Source organism: Martes martes (assembly GCF_963455335.1).
Source record: "Martes martes genome assembly, chromosome: 3".
NCBI lineage: Eukaryota > Metazoa > Chordata > Mammalia > Carnivora > Mustelidae > Martes > Martes martes.
In genome coordinates this window covers 107,474,354-107,489,964 of record NC_137890.1, presented here as the reverse complement: position 1 = coordinate 107,489,964, position 15,611 = coordinate 107,474,354, and the positions used below count along the sequence as shown (strand labels likewise).

Genomic DNA, 15,611 nt, shown 5'->3' with positions numbered 1-15,611 from the left:
CCTTCTCCCGAAGCAGCAGTTTACCTTTTGTAAGTCTCTTTTTTGAATCAGGTTAATCTATCTAGATTTCTGAGTTTACATAAATCTTTTTGAGAATTTCCCATTAGGTCATTGGGTTAATGATCTAACACGACTTTAAAGAACTAGATCTTTGAAACCAAATTCAAAATGTGTTTAAAAGAGCCGAAGCATTACTTTGAAAATAAGTAGTTAAACATAGAATTCCTTTCATTATTATTGATATTTTTGAGGCAACATAGTACCTGAAGAAATAAAGGATTGGAAGAGGAATAGAAATATACTTTTGGATTTGGTATATACCATTTAATTTTATTTGAGCTAATAAAGTGTTTCCTCAATAAAGGTACTTTTAAATGTAAAATATGTTATTTCTTCTCAAAATTTCCTTACATATAACAGTCCTGTTTCTTTATTTGGTTAACTTGCTTATTATTTCCAAAAATAATCTAAACAATAACCTGGAAAGATAAAATACTATAAAGATAAAGAGGAGGGACTTTTTTAAAAGGGCAGAAAAAGAATTAGCAGTGTAAATAAATCTGAGGGTAAGATTGATCCAAATAAATACATATATGAAAAATGAATCATAAATTTGTCTCTAAATTCTAAGAAACTATTGCAAAGAGAGAAGTGTGCTGAATTTCAGGATTATTCATGAATATCCATAAGGTGGACTTACAAAGAAGGTATAGTAATTTGCACAAGAGAGTAAAATTAGTACTAGTATTGAAGCAGAAGTAAAACCAAATTTTCCCTATAGCTTTGCAGAAGTAGATTCAAAAGCAAAAGAAAACGTAGTTTTGCCCTACTGTCTACCTCCTCCAAGGAAAAAAAATCCACGAGGGAAAATACAGTGAAAATGTGTATCTTCATCTCTACATTATAATGAGATATTAATGGGATTAAATTAAATAGGATATTAATTTAATTTAATATTTAATTAAATAGGATATTAATACACATAATGTTTTATTTACATTATATGTACATATACATATGTTAATACATGTAATGTATTATAGCAGTTGTTACCTTGCAAGGATGCTAGCCCGAGAATCTTACTTTTCAAGGAACTGGAAAATCTAGATATTTTTATAGGAAATCTTCAGATTTTTAAGAGGTCAATAGTATGTTTGCCAAATTAAACATACTGAGGGACAGATTCAATATATGAGCTGCCAGTCTTCAACTCTTATTTTACAGAATATAGAAAAATCAATAGACTGTACCTTCCATTATTAAGTATTTGGAATCACTGAGTGACAATTACCTGAAATACAACTTTTATACATGATTGGCTGAGCTCATACTACAGGTTATAAAATTCAGCTGAGCCAAAGTTTGTATTTTGTTTTCAAGGAAGTTTAAGTAGTCAGTGAAAGAAAACAACCATTTCACTGCTGCATGACAGCTGGCCTCCACACCATGGAATCACTTTAAGAGCTGACTAGGTCTTGGAACTCCATTTGATTTGTCTCCTTTGTTCTTCCTGAATATTGAAATCACATAAGATTCTCAAATTTCATTTAAAAAGACTCCAGGTTTGAAACTTCACAATATCTTGTTTATGAGACCTGTCCCAGCATTCTTTACCAAGGTAGTAGTTAGGCCATATTGCTAAGTAGTACACTCTGCAGATAACAAATTATTTATGGTGGGAGTTTGCTGTATCACATTCCATATGTATCTCTTGAATGTGCACAGACTGCACCATCTTTGTTGATTGTGCGTGTGGAAGCAAGTATTTTGTTTACTTATTTTTGTTTATTTATTTTAGATTTTATTTGTCAGAGAGAGAGAGAGAGACTGTGCACAGGTAGGGGGAGTGGCAGAGGGAGAGGGAGAAGCACTGAGCAAGGAGCTCAATGTGGGACTCAATTCCATGACCCTGGGATCGTGACCTGAGCTGAAGGCAGAAGTTTAACCAACAGAGCCACCCAGGGATCCCCACAAGAATTTTGTTTAATCATGAAGACTATATACCCAAAGTCAGAATGATTTGCATGACTAGAAAAGTAGAAAAAGTCTCTTTTTTGGAAGGAAGCCATCCTAAACTCAATGCCTTTGCTGTAAGTTGGGTGTGATGAGTAGAAGTGCTCTTTGCAGTGGTTACTTTTAAAAATTAGTCCTATAAGAGAGAGAATCTTAAGCAGCCTCCACACCCAGACCAATGCCATGATCAATCTCACAACTCTGAGATTCATCATCTGAATCAAAATCAAGAGCCAGATGCTCAGCTGACTGAACCACTCTAGCACTCACAATCTCCATAGTTTTACCCTTTCCAGAATGTCATAGTTGGAGTCACATCGTATGTAGTGGTATCTTATGTAGTCCTATCTTACATAGCCTTTGTAGATTTCTTTCTTTCAGTTAGTAATTTGCATTTACTGTTCTTCCACGTCTCTTCATGGCTTGATAGTACACTTATTTTAGCACTATATGATAATCCATTGTTTGGATGTACCAGAGTTTATTTACCCATTCCCCTACAGAAGAATATCTTGGTTGCTTCTAAATTTTAGTATGAATAAAGGTATTATAAACAAAAAAGAAATTAGTACTATAGATTTTCTGTGAATTGGAATAGGTATATTCTATCCAATGAACTTCTTTATTCCTACTTCAGTAGGACTCTTTTTATTTATTTTTGTTGCTGTTGTTACTGCTCTAGAAATACTTAAGAAGTAGAAGTAAGTCTACTTTGTGCATCTTCATGGTATTGTATCACCTGACACAGTTTTTGAAAGTTTTTAAATTGATAAAAATTCAAGAAATGAATATTTATATCATAGAAAATAACAGCAAAAATAACAAAATTTTGTAGTTAAAATAATTATTTACAGATATGCAATTCATTCCTCACAACAACCCTGTAGACTCTTTGCTTTCTAAGTAAACACACAGATCTAAACACAGAGATCTAAAAAGATTAAGTAACTGCCTTGGTGATATAAATGATATTGTTAGCTTTGATCTCAAGTAAATTTAATCATAACTCATAACCACATGATTCCTACCAGACCAGCTTTAAGTAGTGGGTAAAGCACCTGAAACTATTACAAATTGGTCATAATGAGATTAATTGCTATTATAGATGCAATGTAGATAAATTGTTAAATATAGCTGTATGAAATACTCAACAAGTTTATTAGATTAAAACTTCTATTTAGAAAAATACATAGTAAAATCTATTTTACAACAGAATTTGGAGATACTGGTTAATATGACATTTCATAATATTAGATATTAATAAAAATTTAAAATACTGTTAACGATAGCCATATTCAGTTGTTATGTTGTAAAGCATCCATATCTCCGATATTTATGTTCCCTTATTCTTGCTTATGCAAGAATTTAACCTGTAGAATTTAACCTATATTTTTTGAGGTTTTGAGAAATACTATTAATTCAAACTGTATGAATTACTAATTGATAAGTTGAAATTAAATGTGTAGTACCTCATTAAATTCTTACATGTGCCTGTTCTCAATCTAGAATTGAAATCTCATGTCCTAAAGAATTTGTTTATTATCTGGAGTTTTTTGTTTGTTCTTTTTCAAAACTTTGGACATTGTTCTTCAAAGATATTGTTAACCAGAAAGCACTTATGATTTTTTGTTTTTTTACCTCTTACCAGTCTGAAAGAAGTTGCCTAAAGGAATGTCAAAAGACCAACCAAAGTCTAAACACTTAGTGTAGAATGAGTGTGAAATCTTTTATATGCCATAGCAAAAAGCGCTTTAAAGATCTCATTCTTGAGTTTCTAATACAAATCACAACAGATTATCTACATATCTTCCTTTTTCCTAATGTATGTGGCACTTTCAGGAATTCTGTGGGAGGGAAGAAACATCTTTTCCTCTAATCATTAACATTTCTAAAATGAATTTGCAAATATCAGACAGTATTATAGCTATTAAACAACTAAAGTGAAAATATATTCTCTCTGGCAGCATACTAATGCCTGAAAAGAAAAAAAAAAGTGAAAAAATTATCATCAAGTAAAATAATAATTTCTCTCCTATCCTTCCCCCTCTGCCTCTCCCTCCCTCATTTCAATTTAAGAGATTCGTTCTCCTACTGGTTGTAATGGGAATGAATTTCAGTGCCATCCTGATGGAAATTGCATTCCTGATCTGTGGCGCTGTGATGGGGAAAAAGATTGTGAAGATGGTAGCGATGAAAAAGGCTGCAATGGGACGTTACGACTGTGTGATCATAAAACCAAGTTTTCCTGTCGGAGTACAGGTACGTTGGTTCAGCTTCTACCTTGGGTTTCCTAGAGGTATAATCCTTTGGCCCAACTTCAGTGTATATCTTACCTGCATAAAAAGGGTTCTTGTGTTTATAGTATGTTTGTTTACATTATATGTGTGATAATAATACTAGCTGATACTTACAGAGAACGACCTAAGGGCCCAGCACAGCTCTAAGGAATGTTTTTGCCATGAACTCATTTCATCATCCTAACTCACAGTGAAAAAAACTGAAGCCCAGAGGAGTTTTTAACACGCTCAAGTTTCAAAAAGTCAAAAGAACCACATGGCAGAATTGGGATTTGAAACCGTGTAATGCAGATTCAGAGTCTGGAATTTCAGACTCCTGAAAGAGATAATTGTGCTTAACACACATTCAACATTCCTCTTCCACAGATAAATCCTCACCCTACAATTTCATGAAGATGAATGGAATGAAAAGGCAGAATTATATACATTTATTTTCAAGTTCAGTAGATTCCTAAATTTAATCATGCTGTTGCTAGATTTCATTAAGATAAAGGTGATGACTGTCATTCAAACCTTCGAATTGTTTTGAAAGTCACGAGGCTTCTATTTTTTATGATGTTATTCTATTATTATGTCTGCTCCATTTTGTTTTTCTACATAGAGTAGGTTCTATCTGACATAATAAACCAACTTATTTATTTTCCTCTCAATACCACATGATGAGTTGAAGTTTAGAGAAAAAAATATATTACAATAACTATAGTAGTATAATTTTTGAAATGGATTATATCATTCACCAAATAATCCATGGAAACAATCCCTATAGATTTCAGGATATATTATGGAATCATCTCTGGGATGCAGTGAAATTGCATTTTGAATTGCCTAATATCTGGTGATTCATTTGGCTCCTTATTAAGTATTTCAACCAAAACATAGAAATGAAAAGTTATCACAGCTATGATTAAGCAAACACACTGGAAACCACATGGCCCATGGGCATCTAGTGATATAAAAAGAAATTGTGTTTCTTTATGAGGACACACTTCTTGGTTACAATTAAGCGTTTGACTAAGAAATAAAGACATAAATATAAGCTAACATAGGCATAGAGAAATAAACACTCCTGAAGATCATTCTTTATGTTTTCAAAATGGTCACTTTTGCAACAGTAGTTTTCACAATTATGTGACTCTTTTCAATTGTTACCTGAAGTGTCTTAGTTTTGGGGTTATTTATTTAAAAATGTGACTTTAAATTTAGAAATTATCTTTTTGGAACATACTATATTGATTAAAATTTAATAGATAATAACATGATAAATAATAATGAAGGGAGGAAAACATTTTTCTATACCCACATCAGATTTATTGACTGGGGCCCTTAAAATTAGACAGACAAGAGATAGTTTAATAAAAAAAAAGGGGGGGGGGAAGAAAAAGCAAGTTTATATATACATGCATCATACATGCATGTGGGAAAACTCAGTGATGAGTAGCTCCAGGGGCTGGTTAGAACTTGGGCTTATATAGAATCTTAGCAAATAATAGTAAATTTGGGGAAAGGTGACCAAAGAACAGAAAAGAACTTCAAGTTTGTAGGGATGGGAAGTTGTAGATAGATGAATATATCGGAGAATTAATGGAAGATAAGGGCTAGTTAATAAAATGTGTGCAGGTCCATCTAGGCACTGATTTTTTATTTTCTTCATGGCCATAAAATTTCCCTAGAAAAGGATTTATGGAAGTCCTCATTTCTCAGAAGTTTTATGCTTATAGTCATATAAGGGAAGCTATATTAAGGCTTCTGACTACATCTTTTGAACTTCAAATGCTTTCAGCTCAAAATAATACTTATGTAAAAATAACATATTTGTGGGTTTGACCCCATACACTGGGTATCTTTGGAGAATTGGATTCTGAGAGACAATTTTATGTATATTGATTGGGATTTGGATTATCCATGTAATAATATTTTTAATGAAACATCACATGTATGTCTCAAGTAATCATCAGGTTAATCAAAATTTAATGTAAAAAATCAGAAGTGAAATAAAATTTATGTCGCCTTATCAAAGGGAAATACAGTATAATATGGTGACTATAGTTGATAATACTGTATTATGCAACTGAAATTTGCTAAAAGAGAATTTAGTGCTCTCACACACACACACACAAATAATAAATAAATAAAAATTAAAAATCGGGGCACCTGGGTGGCTCACTTGGATAAACATCTGGCTTTGCTTCAGGTCATGATCTCAGTCAGGGTCCTGGGATCAAGACTGCCATTGGGCTCCTTGCTCAGTGGGGAGTCTGCTTCTCTATCTCCCTTTGCCTGCCACTCCCCAAGCTTGTACTCATGCTCTTTCTCTGTCAAATAAATAAATAAATAAATAAATAAATGCAATATGTGAAAGATAATAATTTAACCATCAATCTGATTCTAATTTGATCTGTGGCTTCAATATAGTAAACCATAATGTATCAAATATTTGAGGAGTCATAGCTCATAATTACATATGCATATTGATGAATATTTCACATATTAAAGAGAACCATAAATATAAATATTGGATTAAACATATGTATATTCATATAATGTTTTTGATATTTTAAAATTAACTTTAATTAAATTATTAGCCTTAAAAGCTAAAAAACCTTTAAACTACTCAAGATGCTAAATTCAGTGTTCATATTTATTTTTCAAAGACTTCAAAATGCTAGCTTAAACATTTTAAAGTTTTCAGGGTAATCAGTTTACATTATATGGTCACAATGGCTTTTTCTTTATATGTAAATTGCCATCTATCAGAGTAAAAGTGTAGGCATGTTAATAAGTTACTTTATTCCTGCAAAGAATAGAATGTGACCTAAATTAAAACTATAATACAATCATTAATATTTAGGAGTTAATTAATTAATTAATTAATTAAAATAAATAATTTCAAAAGACCTATCTTTGATCAAAAACTATACTCTCTCATACCTGGTCCCTTACTCCCAACCAACAAGATGCAGTTATATTATTGATGAGGAATCAGGGAGAGAAATTTCATGTCTACCTTTCATGGAAAAGAAACTCACAGATACTTTCTTCATATTGGACAAAAGAAAATAATATTGATATTATATAATGATGGCAAGATTATGGGGAAAAGAGGCCCTCCACCTGCTGGTAAGAATATAAATTTGGCCCAAACTTTTCACTTCTAGAAATTCATGTAAAGAACAGCAGGAATATATGAAGATATCTACAAAAAGATTTTCAGTGCAACATTTTGTTTTAAAGGCCCCCAAAGTAGAAATAATTCATTGTCCATGTTTAGGGGAACTACTTAATACATAAGTGCATTCACACAATGAACTAGTCTAATGTCATTAAAAAGGCATAAGAAAAAATTCATAAAGATGGAATTTTAAATTCACACTTTGAATGTATGAATGTAATGAATGGTAATAAAATATAACAGGAGAAAATGAGAGAGATATGGTCATATTGACCAAGAAAATACATCTCTGATGAACTGAAGTAAATGGAACAACAAATGGTGAGCTGGGTTGAAACTGGATGCCTGATTGGATTAGATTTGGAGATGAGTAGAGATGAACAGGTGTTCAGATCTTAGCTTTAATGGGAAATAAAGCTATCCCACATGAAGTTGGGGACTGGAACCAGGCACACTGCTGAAAATCAGAAACTGGAATTGGACTCCTTTGCTCTTAAAAAGAGGGGATTAAGAAGGACATGTATTGCATGGAGCACTGGGTGTGGTACATAAACAATCTTGGAACACTGAAAAAATAAAATTAAATTAAAAAAAAAAAAAAGAGGAGAAAAAATTACTGCTGGTTGCTTCCTAGGATGGTTACTTCAATGAAGTAGTGTGCCTAGAGAGATTGGAGAATGTAGGCATGGCAATCATGTCAAGCCTCTGGCTAGCTTAAGGACTGAAAGTGATAAGACAAATACAGGATGTATTTTTGAACCAAGAGTGGGGGGAGTGATGGAGTGGGCTGAACTAGAAGAAGCAACACCTGTACACAGTGATGAGTAAACACATAAAGTCAGAGAGAAAATTGAAAACTCCTATCCAAGACAAGATTGAAAAGAAATTTCTAAAATCCATGAAGATAACCATCTCTAGTAAAACAAGCCATCAAAACTCAATCATAAAATGAATTTACTCAAGATTAAGTGAAAATGAGATGTTTAAATGACAGATCTAAAAAAAAAAAAAAGAAAATAAGTATGTTTGGGATCCTCAAAGATAAAAAATGGAAAATAATATCCCTAAATTGAACAAGAATATATATATGGATATATATATATATGGATATATATATACATATGTGTGTGTATATCCAACAAGAATATATATATGCATATATATTTTTGTATATATATATTCTTGTTCAATTTAGGGATATTCATATATAGATATAGATATAAGCAGAAAAATTATAATAGAAAATGGTGGAAAATGATAAATATTAGACTTGAGAATGAAATACACCAACATGGAACTTTAAATAAACTCTAGGCTGGACACAGAGAAAACAAATTTGAAAATAATAATATACAGTTTATTCAGAAACATCATGGAAAAAGAGGAAAGAAATAAAAAAGAAAGAGCAGTTAAGATCTACGTTGGAAGGCTACAGCAGATACTTCAAGAAATTCCATGAGGGAATATAGGTATTAACAAAAAGAAACACAACACACACACACACACACACACACACACACAGAGGATGACTAAGTGGCTGAAAAAGCCAAGATTTCCCTAAATTGAGGAACTCGATTCCTCATAAATGAGTAAATTCATTCTTTTATTAAAGTAGTGTACCACATTGATTGATTTGTGAATGTTGAACCAACCTTGCAGCTGAGGAATAAATCCCACTTAGTTGGGGTGAATAATACTTTTAATGTACTGTTGGATCCTATTGGCTAGTATTTTGGTGAGAATTTTTTAGTCCATGTTCATCAGGATATTGGTTTGTAGTTCTCCTTTTTGATGGGGTCTTTGTCTGGTTTTGGAACCAAGGGATTGCTGGCATCATAAAATGAGTTTGGAAGTTTTCCTTCCATTTTTACTTTTTGGAACACTTTCAGAAGAATAGGTATTAATTCTTCTTTAAATGTTTAGTAGAATTTCCCTGAAAAGCCATCTGGCCCTGGGCTCTTCTTTCTTAGGAGATTTTTTTGATTACTGCTTCAATTTCCTTGCTAGTTATGGGTCTGTTCAAGTTCTCTATTGGTCCTCGTTCAATATTATAGTTTATACATCTCTAGGAATGCATCCGTTTCTTCCAGGTTGTTTAATTTGTTGGCATATAGTTACTCATAATATATTCTTATAATTGTTGATTTCTTTTATATGATAATCTTGGTAGATGCAGAAAAAGCATTTGACAAAGTACAACATTCTTTCTCAATTAAATTCTTCACAGTATAGGGATGGAAGGTATATACCTTGATATCATAAAAACCATCTATGAAAAACCCACAGTGAGTATCATTCTCAATGGGGAAAAATGAAGAGCTTTTCCCCTAAGATCAGGAATACAGCAGGGATGTCTACTATCACCACTGCTATTCAACATAGTACTAGAAGTCCTAGCCTCAGCAATCAGTCAACAAAAAGAAATAAAAGACACCCAATTTGGCAAAGAAGAAGTCAAACTCTCACTCTTTGCAGATGGTATGATACTTTATATGGAAAACCCAGAAGACTACATTCCAAAACTGCTAGAACTAATACAGGAATTCAGTAAAGTGTCAGGGATATAAAATCAATGCACAGAAATCAGTTGCATTTCTATACACCAACAGCAAGACAGAAGAAAGAGAAATTAAGGAGTCAATCCCATTTACCACTGCACCCAAAACCACAGTATACCTAGGAATAAACCTAACCAAAGAGGCAAAGAATCTGTACTCAGAAAACTGTAGAATACTCATGAAAGAAATTGAGGAAGACACAAAGAAATGGAAAAATGTTCCACACTCACAGATTGGAAGAACAAATATTGTGAAAATGTCTATGCTACCTAAGGCAATCTACACATTTAATGCAATCCCTATCAAAATACCATCAACTTTTTTCACAGAAATGGAACAAATAATCCTGAAATTTGTATGGAACCAGAAAAGACCCTGAATAACCAGAGGAATGTTAAAAAAAAAAAAAAAAAAAAAAAAGCGAAGCTGGTGGTATCATAATTCCGCACTTGAAGCTCTACTGCAAAGCTGTAATAATCAAGATGGTATGGTATTGGCACAAAAACAGACACATAGATCAGTGGAACAGAATAGAGATCCCAGAAAAAGACTCTCAACTCTATGGTCAACTAATTTTTGACCAAGCAAGAAAGAATGTTCATGGAAAAAAGACAGTCTCTTCAAAAAATGATGTTGGGAAAATTGGACAGCAACAACATGCAGAAGAACAAAACTGGACCATTTCCTTACACCATGCACAAAAATAGACTCAAAATGGATGAAAGACCTCAATGTGAGACAGGAATCCTTCAAAATCCTTGAGGAGGATACAGGTAGCAACCTCTTTGACCTCAGTCCCAACAACTTCTTCCTAGACACATTGCCAAAGGCAAGGGAAGCAAGGGCAAAAGTGAGCTATTGGAACTTCAAGAACAAAAGCTTTTGCAAAGCAAAGGAAACAGTAAACAAAACAAAGACAACTGACAGAATGGGAGAAGATATTTGCAAATGACATATCTGATAAAGAGCTAGTATCCAAGATCTATATAAAGAACTTATCAAAATCAACTTCCAATGAACAAATAATCCAATCAAGAAATGGGCGGAGGACATGAACAGACATTTCTTCAAAGAAGACATCTAGATGGCCAACAGACACCTGAAAAAATGCTTAATATCATTTGGCATCAGGGAAATACAAATCAAAACCACAATGAGATACCACCTCACACCAGTCAGAATGGCTAAAATTAACAAGTCAGGAAATGCCAGATATTGGCGAGGGTGAGGAGAAAGGGGACCCCTCCTACCTTGTTGGTGGGAATGCAAGCTGGTGCAGCCACTCTGGAAAACAGTATGGAGGTTCCTCAAAAAGTTGAAAATAGAGCTACCCTATGACCCAGCAATTGCACTACTGGGTATTTACCCCAATGATACAAATGTGATTTGAAGGGGCAACTGTACCCCAATGTTCATAGCAAGAATGTCCACAATAGCCAAACTATGGAAAGAGCCCAGATGCCCATTGACAGATGAATGGATAAAGACTATGTGGTATACACACACACACACACACACACACACACACATATGTATATGTGTGTGTGTGTGTGTGTGTGTGTGTGTGTATTCCAGCCATCAAAAATTGAAATCTTGCCATTTGCAATGGCGTGGATGGAACTAGAGGCTATTATGCTAAGCAAAATAAGTCATCAGAGAAAGACAATTATCATATGATCTTACTGATATGAGGGATTTGAGAAATAAGGCAGAGGAAAATAGGGGAAGAGAGGAAAAAATGAAGCAGGATGAAACCAGAGAGGGAACAAACCATAAAAGACTCTTAATCTCAGGAAACAAACTGAAGGCTGCTGGAGTGGAGGGGAGTAGGAGGGATGGGGTAGCTGGGTTATGGACATTGGGGAGCGTATCTGCTATGGTGAGCATCGTGAATTGTATAAGACTGACTGATGAATCACAGACCTGGACCCCTGAAACAAATAATACACTATATGGTAATAAAAAAAAAATACATTCAGACTTTTGGGTAAAATTAATGAAATTAACCAAACTTCTGTAAGTCATTTTGAAATTGCAGATCATCAGATACTGAAACTACCAGAAAGAAAATCAGATTATCTAAGAAGATTTTAAGAAATGCCACAAGAAAATGGAGTAATAAGAAGTTAAGGGAAAAACACTTTCAGGCTAATATTCTTGGTAAATATTCCAGGTAAAATATTATTCCAGATAATTTAGTCATACAAAGTACATGGGATTTTTCCACATAAAGCCTCACTAAAAAAATTATTAAGATAATAGGAAAATAGGATTTGGTGAGAAAATGAGAAAGAGAAGTTTAGGGACCAAAATAAAATATTGATGAGATTAACAACTACAACAACACCAAACAAACAGTTTAATGATAAAAATGCAATCTTCAATAAAGATTTTGCAGTCTAAATATCTTACATTAAATAATATGCTATCGACTTCTATATAGCAAAAAATAAAGGAACCATAATAAGAAAACTATATTAGAAGAATAAAATTTTACTCATTTACCATAGCCTATAAAAAATCAAATGGAAGAAAAATAAGCAAGAATGTAGATCTAAAGAATTAATGCTTAGAACAAATTAATAAAAATATAGTTCTAGTCTTAGAAGTCAAAAAAGATGAACCTTCTTTTACAAGGCTCATGATATATATTTTTTAAAATAACTATTTATTTTAATTATTTATTTTAAATATTTATAAATTTTTATATTAAATTTAAATATTTATTTTAAATATTTATTTTAAATATTTAATTATTTATTTTAAATATTATTATTTATTGTCACAAACAACTCAATAAATTTCAAGAAGTAGAAGTGATGTATACAAAATCTCCTGATCATAGTATAATAAAACTAATAATTTTGAAGAGTAATACCATCCCTGCATTTGGAACTTTAATAATAAAAACACTCAACATCTTAATTCTAGAGACGATAAAACCGATATTGTAGAAAGTTTAGAAAATAAAGATTTGCACATAGCAGAAAATATGGAATATAAATAAAGAATTTCTAAAAGGAAAAATTCATAACTTTGCACATTTATATGCAATGTTCCAAACTCTTAGTCATTTTTTAACCTTTAATAACTTCAGAAGTATAAATGCTATAACACCAAAGACATCATCTGAAACTTCAATTATTTATATTTAACATATTGTTAGTTTTGTGAATCTTGAATAGTTAATGTTTAAGTTTGTTTCTAGTAGTTTATAGTAGTTTGTCATCTTCAACTAGTGAAGCTGAAACAAAAAATAATATTGAAAGTGTTATACTTTAAATTAACAAAATTACATGTAATTAAGACCCAATTTATAAAAGTATAACAAATTTAGATAAACTTTCAAATAATATTTATGCATGTAATATTTATATTTTTAAATTTATTAAAGGTTAAAACTGATCTAAGACTTTAAGACACGTATATTTATATTAAAAAAATTAAAATATGTATTTTTTAACAATATGTAGAAAAGACAATACTCATCAATCATCCTTATGCTTTCCTCTATCTCTCAACTCTCTTCCAGTTAGATTCAGACCAGGTGACAAGTTCTATGGACTAATGGACTATATCACTTCCATACTAAGGCACTTAAGTTAGAAATTCAAATATTTAGTGGAATTACATTTTTTTCAGTATCAGATTGGTGATTATTATCAAAACCCATAATACCTTATGTTGATGAGAGTAGATGAAGCAGACACTGATGTCACTAAATATTGATGAAACTATAAGGAAGGCCATTTGGCAATATGTATCTATGTTTAAAATGTGAATACACTTTCACAATTCCACCTCTAAAGCCTTATCCTACAAATAATGCATTGGAGGAGTGATGTGTAAAAGATATTAATTTATATTATATTTTTTAAAGATTGGAATAATGCATTCAATAAGCTTAACTCTAAAAGTATATAGATAGCCTTACCAGTACACCAAATAGTTGACAATGTACAGAAAGCATTCTCCATACACAAAAGTCAAATTAGAATTCAGCATCAAAAAGATTAGAAAGGCAGGGTGCCTGTGTGGCTCAGTTGGCTAAGTGTCCACCTTTGGCTCAGGTCATGATTCCAGGGTCTTGAGTTTGAGCCCCATGTCAGGCTCCCTCCTCAGTGGAGAATCTGGTTCTCCCTCTTCCCCTACCCCTACCCCTACTCCTGCTCTCTCTCTCACTTTTTCTCAAAAACAAAACAAAAAAAAACATGAATTTGAAAATTAAAATCATACTCCAAAATAATCAAGATTAATAAAGAAATCCTAATATATACATTTAAATATTTAGAACTGAATGACAAGGTATATGTTGCACAATTAAATTTCTGTGAAAGCCTTTTTTTTTTTTTTTAGTAGACTTAATTTTTAGAACAGTTTTAGGTTCATAACAAAAGTGAGAGGAAAGAACAGAGTTCCCATATAGCCCCTGTTACTCCTACACACACAACTTCCTTTACTAAAAGCATTCCACAACAGAATGACTTATTGCAGTTGATGAACTTGCATTCCTACTTTGACATATTACCCAAAGTCCATAATTTACATTAAAATTTACTCTTGGTATTGTACAAACTATGGATTTGGACAAATGTGTAATGATGTACCATGTGCCAGCATAGTGTCATACAGAGTGATTTCATTGCCCTAAAAGTCTCTGTGCTCTACCTATCCATATCTCCTTTCCCCCAATCCCTGGCAACCACTGATGTTTTTATCTCTACCTTAGATGGGAATTGCTGTTTTGGTGGTCATCAGGGATGATAACTATGTGAATTCAGAAAATTACCAAACCTCTCTAAGTTTCAATTTTCTTTTTTTTTTTTTTTAAGATTTTATTTATTTATTTGACAGAGATCACAAGTAAGCATGCAGAGAGAGAGCGGGAAGCAGGCTCCCTGCTGAGCAGAGAGCCCAATGTGGGGCTTGATCCCAGGACCCTGAGATCATGACCTGAGCTGAAGACAGAGGCTTAACCCACTGAGCCATGCAGGTGCCCCTAAGTTTCAATTTTCTAGTCTGAAAATTGAGGTAATAATTACATTGATATCATCATCATCATAAATAGGACATATATTCAGTGCCTGGAACACAGTATGAGTTTGATGAATGATAACTTTGACTATTACTACTACATTTTGACTTTTCTATAAGATTTGACCTTTCTCTGCAACACAGGCCCTCTCTGAAACCTTTCCTTATAAACTCTATTATGGATTGTACTCTATTCATTCACCATCTAGATTCTTTTTTTTTTTTTTCTTAATTTCACTTTTCATTGTCTGCCCCTTAAATTTAAGAAGAAAAAAAAAAAAAGACTTGTTAAATGCATAATGTGTTTAAGACATTGTGTAGATTTTTCTCTTAATTTCTTTGTTTTGCTCCTTCTCATCTTTCTGCAAGGTATCCATAGAATTTTCTTCTGTTCCCAAAGTTTCAACCTTCACTCCCAGGTAAATGTTTACCAAATTCCTATCACCGGAATTCAACCCACATTTCAAACTCATTTTTCTTTCCCCAATGCTATGCTGAACATCTCACTTTTTCTCTGAAGCCAAAAATTTTTCCAAATTT

General features: G+C 32.5%; 1 protein-coding gene across 1 annotated transcript in view; it reads left to right on the top strand.

Annotated features, from left to right (window-relative positions):
* Window positions 1-15,611, top strand: part of LRP1B (LDL receptor related protein 1B) — a gene marked incomplete at both ends in the record, with an annotated part of 1,929,835 nt that overhangs the window by 1,222,172 nt on the left and 692,052 nt on the right. The window contains one exon of the mRNA XM_080798957.1: window positions 4,090-4,272. Coding sequence (XP_080655083.1) covers window positions 4,090-4,272 — 183 coding nt within the window. The remainder of the gene's footprint in view (window positions 1-4,089; window positions 4,273-15,611) is intronic.